At 40.2% G+C, this 6744-nt stretch overlaps 1 protein-coding gene across 1 annotated transcript in view; it reads left to right on the top strand.

Annotated features, from left to right (window-relative positions):
- Ptcd3 (pentatricopeptide repeat domain 3) overlaps nt 1–6744 on the top strand; it is a 33760-nt gene that overhangs the window by 2126 nt on the left and 24890 nt on the right. The window contains exons 2-4 of the mRNA XM_050126427.1: nt 1614–1666; nt 1772–1808; nt 5291–5336. Of these exons, the coding sequence (XP_049982384.1) occupies nt 1614–1666; nt 1772–1808; nt 5291–5336 (136 nt within the window). The remainder of the gene's footprint in view (nt 1–1613; nt 1667–1771; nt 1809–5290; nt 5337–6744) is intronic.

The raw sequence follows: 6744 nt of genomic DNA, 5'->3' as shown, positions 1-6744 counted from the left end.
TGGCTGGCTGGCTGGCTTTATATTGAGGTCTTTGTTCCATTTGGACTTGAGTTTTGTGCATGGAGATAGATATGGGTCTATTTTCATTTTTCTACATGTTGATATCCAGTACCAGCACCACTTGTTAAATGTGCTTTCTTTTTTCCATTTGATATTTTTTACTTCTTTATCAAAGATCAGGTGTTGGAAGATGTGTGGGTTGAAATCCGGGTCTTCTATTCCATTGGTCCTCCTGTCTGTTCTTATGCCAATACCAAGAAAAACTTTTATATTCAGTGTTTGCCTTTTCTTCAGTTGGATGACAATAAGCAACTTTTCCCTAAGTCAATTCTAACTAGTAATAATTGTCTGAAAGAACTCTAGGGAATGAATGAAATGTAACTTACACTATACATTTTGTACCTACTTTATCTCAATTTGAGAACGCCAGCTTTACCATTTTGCAGACCCCTCCCCCCTTTCTGCCTGTTTCCTTCGCCTGCTGGCTACTTGTTAACATAAGACGATGCTCTCTTCAGTTGTCATTGGCTAACAAATGTCTTGAAAGAGTTGATCCACTTCTAAAACGCCCCTGCCACAGAGAAGTGTCGCTTTCAAATGTTGCCTGGAGGACAGGGAGATGGCCCAGTGGGTAGAGATGCCTGTCATCCAAGCCTCCATTATAGTTTCATGTTAAGTTGGAAGGAAAGAACCAACTCCACAGAGTTGTACTCTGGCTGCGTGTGCCATGGTACATACAATCACACAAAAATAATGAATGCTTAAGGAAAATGATACCTTAGACCAGGTAGGTATCAGTGGATGACGTAGTTTCCTCTGTGATCACATTTAATTTCTGAGGAATTCTGATGCCCTTTAGGAATGGAAGAGACAAGATATTATTAACTTCATTATTTTTGTTGATTTTATTTTAGGACACTAGTAAGTGTGTTGTTACCAGTGAATGAGATAAGCACTGACTGTCCTGGAACTTGTTCCGTAGACCAGGCTGGCAGTAGGCTAATATTTCTATACCAGGCAAAGAAAAAAAAAAAACTTTGGTGGCCTCTGAGAATGTAGCAGTTAAAAGCCTTGTGTTGTTGGTACGGTTTTGGTTGTTAAAAGTGATAGACTGTAAGGCCTTGGGTGATCGTAGCTTCGTTCTGATTGCTTTGAATGAAGTGGGCATTTACTGTCTGGGTTCTGTCTGTTAAAAGCAACAGTTCACTGAATTGGTCCTTGTCCTATGTTTTCCAGGTTAATTTCTGTGTATTTCAAACCAGCTGTTCAGATGTGCCAGAGCCATTCAATTTCAGTTCTAACCTTGTTTATTTTGTGATGAGATTAAATGCCCAAAACATTTGGCTGAGACTGTAGCTTAGTTGGTGTTCCAGAGCTTGGCTTAGCATGGGTGAGGCTCAGCTTTGATCCCTAACATCACAAATGAGTCAATCAGTCTTGATCTCCTGTTTCTTGCATTGAACTTGTTGTGTTGGTCATGATGTGTGGTGTGCAGTCTAGTCTGTCTGATCATGATGGTTAGAAAATGTTTGCATGCAGGTGGAGATGAACTGAGAACGTCATTAGTGAGCAGTAGTAACATTAGAAGGTTTTTTGTTTTTATTTTAATGCAGATTTTATTCTGGAAGTGCATCCCTCCCTAAGGTTGAAGGAACAAATGTAACAGGTATTTTTTTAAATTATGGAAATAGTTTTTTATTTAAAAACAAAAAATACACAATTATATTTCTTTGTAGTTAGGAAGCTGACTATTTTTATTTTTATCCTTAAGGAATTGAAGAAATAGTCATTCCAAAAAAGAAAACATGGTGAGTATTAATTTGCTACTCATTTAACCAGTGGTTGGGTGTTTACTGCAAATAAAACATAAGTTTTAAGCAGTACCTAGAACATAGGCAAATATTTATGTTAGTTATTATTTTGAAGTTTTGTGATGTCATTTTTTGTGTAAAACTACACATTTAGTTTAGAATTGAACTATTAGATATACTTTTGTATAATACTTTTAAATTTTAGTGGCTGTATTATATTTCATTATCTAAATATGACTAGATTCTTGTTTTAGTGGCGAAGAGTAAGAACAGTGGCTGGCCATGGTGCCACCTGCCTTTAATCCCAGCACTCAGGAGGCCGAGGCAGGGGGATTTCTGTGAGTTCAAGGACAACCTGGTCTTCCTGGTGAGTTCATACAGTGAGGCCCTGTCTTTAGAAAAAAGGACTCAGAGCTAAGAGTAGAAACTTGTCTGTGAATAGAGCATCCAGTGTACAGCACTTTGCCAACATCTGTACGCAGAAAACTACAAGAAGTACAGCAGGAGGAATATTTGGAGTGTGCTATAATGGCCACCCGCTTGTATCTTATAGTCCTCTATGTATGGAAATTTACCCATATAGCTGGCAGGAATCCAGGTAAATTGAGTGTTGTTTTGTGGTGGCATACACCTGTAATCCCAACACTCTGGAGGCAGAAATTAAAGGATTGTCAAAGGTTCCAGGGCTATTTAGCAAGGTCTTGACTCAAAATACAAATTAAAAGTATTATTTACACCAATCAATTTGCTTTTCATTTAATATTTATAGTTTAGCTATACTGAAACTAGGTCTGACCACTCCGGGGTTTTATTACAGATGCACCTTCCTATTGGTAGTTCTTGTGAGATGCGGGAAGGCAGATTGTTGTTGGCTGTGGTGGTAGGAGTCCAGGAAGGCCCGTGGAAAATGTTAGCAAACGGGATAGGAGTTGGTTGATACAAAGTGCGGTCAGCAAATCAAGGCCCCTTTTTAAAAATTTAGTTTATAAGATTAGTTTTTGTTTCTTATATAGTGGGGGAAGGGGGCTAAAGAAAATAACATGCAAAAAAAGAAAGAGAAAGCTGGGCAGTAGTGGCACACACCTTTAAATCCCAGCACTTTGGAGGCAGAGGAGGGTAAATCTCTGTGAGTTCGAGGCCAGCTGGTCTACAGCGTGAGTTCCAAGATAGCCAAGACTACAGAATAAAACCCTGTCTTGAAAAACCAAAAAGGAAAAAAAAAGGTAACATGAAAATTATATGAAAAATTGTGTCAAATTTTGTGTGGAACGCAGCTTAGTTTGTTTATGTGTTTTCTTTTATTGCTTGTTGACAGTTTGGACAGTAAACTTTTAGTCTCACCATATTAAACTATTTCTGGGGCTGCAGAGATGACTCAGCCATTAATGGTTAGATTCACAACCAAAATATTTACTCTATCCCCTTACCCCCACCCTGCAAAAGAAGAAAAAAGGAAGGAAAGAGAAATGGTGTGGGGTGTATTTTGAACCCTGGTTTCTAAGTTGAATCAGTATTTTCAGACTACACATTCCTTCTGTCCTTTAAGGCAGTGTATTTTCAGATCTCACCATGCCACAGAGAACTTGAATAAATTACAGTCATTGTGAATATGACATTATGGAGGCAGTGTTCAGCAGGATAGTATGGATTATAAGAAGTATTGTTTTCCAGCTCTTGAAACGCAGAGGCAGGTGAATCTTAGTGAGTTCAAGGCCAGCCTGGTCTACAAAGCGAATTTTAGTATAGCCAGGACTGTTAACACAGAGAAACCCTGTCTACAAGAACTAAAAAGAAGAAAGAAAAAGAATAATAAGCTCAGTAGCTGTGTACTTACTTGTCTTGAAATGGATGTATTGAGTAGGCCCCACGCCCATAATTAATGACCCTGTAAGGCTGAGGAAGGAGGAGCTTGCATTCGAGGACTACATAAAGTGACCCTGTCCCAACACAACCAAACAAAAACAGCCAACGTAGCATATCCAGTGGCTGTTTTGTACAATAGAATTATTCAACTTCTCATGTCATAAAACTTAATGTTCCTTTCTCTTTCTTAGATGACTTACAATCTTAAAAATGTTCTCTTAATTTAGAATAACCCTTAGTTGTTTTTTTTTTTTTTTTTTTTTTAATCACAGTGATTCTTTTGGAAATGAAGCACCTAACTCTTAACAATAGAGTAAACCTAAGGGGCTGGAGAGATGGTTCAGAGGATAAGAAGACAGTTCAGTTTCTTTGTTTTGTTTTCTTGAGACAGGGTTTCTCTGTAGCTTTGGAACCTGTCCTGGAACTCTCTCTGTATACCAGACTGGCCTCGAACTCTGCCTTGACAGTTCAGTTTCTAAAGTCAGATGGCCCATAACCTCCTGTAACTTTAGCTCCAGGGGATCCAGTGCCTCGGGCTTCCACAGGCTCCTGCATTCATGAGCATATAACCACACAGACATAGATACATAATTAACTAGATGGTGTCATCTGTCATTTATGCTGGTGAAGCTTTTCCAGTAGTTCAGCAACAGAGTTAAAGTGTGCTGCTGGCCTAAGGGTCTTCTGCCCTCCCTGAATTAAAAAAAGTAGGTAAGGAGTTTATTCAGTATGGCCAATTAGGAAGAGAGACAAAGAGATTCAGTGGGAACCTCCCCTGTGCACCCCAGTCACCAGTAAAGAAAGGGCTGGAGTTATAAATAGCTGGTCCAGGCTATGGCGTGGTCTCACATCATGTCCCACCATTGCCTAGGCTTCAGTCTGACAAGTTAGAACTGCATGAGATCTATTTATGAGAGAAAATTCCTTCTTTGGCTAGCCCAGACTTCAGCATTTTTCTTCTCCCAACATGAAGTTCTCTGGGGTACACTGGGAGGCACAGAGGTATGTGATATTCTCATTTTTGCCTTGCCTATCACTCTTAGCATTAGATTTAGATAAAGAAGTGCCTCAGTCCCGTGGGGTTCAGTAAGGATACAAGTGAGTCATTGCAGAGGCTTTGCTTTCGTTTCAGGTCAGAGTTCAGAGCCAGTACTTTGGCTAGTTAAAGGCAAAAATCTAGAGAGCTTCTCTACGAATACATGAGGAAGTCACAAGAGAGATTTATGAGGCAGGAGAGGGAATCACCAGCCCTGGGTAATGGCATTGGGGACAGGTCAGGATGCATATGAAGCAAGGGAAGGAAGCATTGTGCCCATCAAAAGAACCAGTGCTGAGGGTCTGCCCTCACAGGCTCTAAGCCCCATCCTCTAGCGCTGATTATTGAGTTAGAGTTCAGCTCTGGAGCCAGGAGTCTCCAACCTTCCTCCAGCCTCTGCATCCCTGTCCCTGAGATTAAGGATTTGCCTACCTGCTTCTGTTCTGGTGGTTTTGAGAAGTAAGCCCTGGCTCTGGGTAAGGCCTTGTCTTGTGGCCAAGTCCTCTAAGAGTAGAGCGACTTGCTCGCTTTGTAAGTGTGAGTAGTCTTGGTAAAGACTGACTTGTGGTTCTTATTCTAGGGATAAAGTGGCTGTTCTTCAAGCACTTGCAACCACAGTGAACAGGGTAAGTAGGATTTTTTGATTAGTAACACATTAAGTGTTATAGCTCTATTCAGAATTAAACTATAGTGTATCTAGAAAATTTTTTTACAATCTAACCCAATCCCTCCTTTTGAAAAATGGGAATGCAGGTTTGTGAAGTGACCAGCCTGGGTCTGGCTAGGATGTAATGCTCAGGGAGTGTTTTCACAGCATACAGTAATTGTTTGTTTTGTCTCGTTTCGAGAGACAGTCTTTCTGTAGTCCTTGCTGTACTGGAACTTGGTATGTCGAGCAGGCTGGACTCAAGATCACAAAGATCCTCCTCCTGCCTCTGCTTCCCAAGTGTTAGGGTTTTATTTATTATGTATACAGTGTTCTGTCTGCATGCTTGCCTGCACGCTGGAAGAGGGCGTCAGATCTCATAGATAGTTGTGAGCCGCCATGTGGTTGCTGGGAATTGAACTCTGGTCATTGCTCTTAACCTTTGAGCCATCTCTCCAGCCCCCATATTTATTTATTTTTATTTTATGAGCATTGGTGTTTTGCCTGCATGTATGTCTGTCTGTGTGAGGGTGTCAAATGCTCTGTAACTGGAGTTACAGCTACTTGTGAGCCACCCACCATGTGGGTGTTGGAAATTGAACCTGGGTCCTCTGCAAGAGCAGTCTGTACTCTTAACCGCTGAGCCGTCTCTCCAGCCCTAGAGTGTTAGGATTTTTAAGGGCTTGTACCGTCATGCCTATCAAAATTGCTATCAGTAATTTTTAAGTTACTGGAAAAGCTATTTGACATGCTTGTTTCTAAAAAGGAATGAAATAAAAATTAATTAATTAAAAAACAGATGCTTGTTTCTGAGGGATTTGGTAACCAAGCAGAGATGTCTGACTCTGGGACTTGGGTCCTTCCTGCTGGTGATAATACACTGGTCAAAATACAGATCTTATATCAGGTGTGGTGGTACATGCCTTTGATCCCAGAACTTGGGAGACAAAGACTGGGTAGAGGGCTGGAGTTCCGTAGCTCCTTAGGCCTCCAAAAGGCACACACACAGTTCTGAATAGCATTTCAGATGCTTATTTACAGACAAATGAACTGCTCAATCACTGTCCACCTGATTAATTGGGGCAGGGTCTCAATTGAACCAAGAGCTTGCTATAAAGGTTGGTTCTGGAAATCCCTAGTCTCTGTGTTCTGAACACTAGAATTACAGGAGGACTAGCTCAACCATCCAATACTTAAAAGTTCTGTGGTTCATACTTGCATGGCAGGTGCTGTATCTACATGGCCATTTCCCAGCCCCTTGAAGAGGAACTCTCTTTAAGTTTAAGTTTTTTGTTTTTTTTTTTTTTTTTTTTTTTTTTTTTTTTTTTTGTGTTTTTTTTTTTTTTTTTTTTTTTTTTTTTTTTTTTTTTTTTTTTTTTTTTATAGCT

This window comes from Alexandromys fortis, unplaced genomic scaffold (genome assembly GCF_014885135.2).
Source record: "Alexandromys fortis isolate MF-2015 unplaced genomic scaffold, M_Fortis_MF-2015_v1.1 scaffold_257, whole genome shotgun sequence".
Taxonomy (NCBI): Eukaryota; Metazoa; Chordata; class Mammalia; order Rodentia; family Cricetidae; genus Alexandromys; species Alexandromys fortis.
This window is presented reverse-complemented; position numbering and strand designations above follow the sequence as displayed.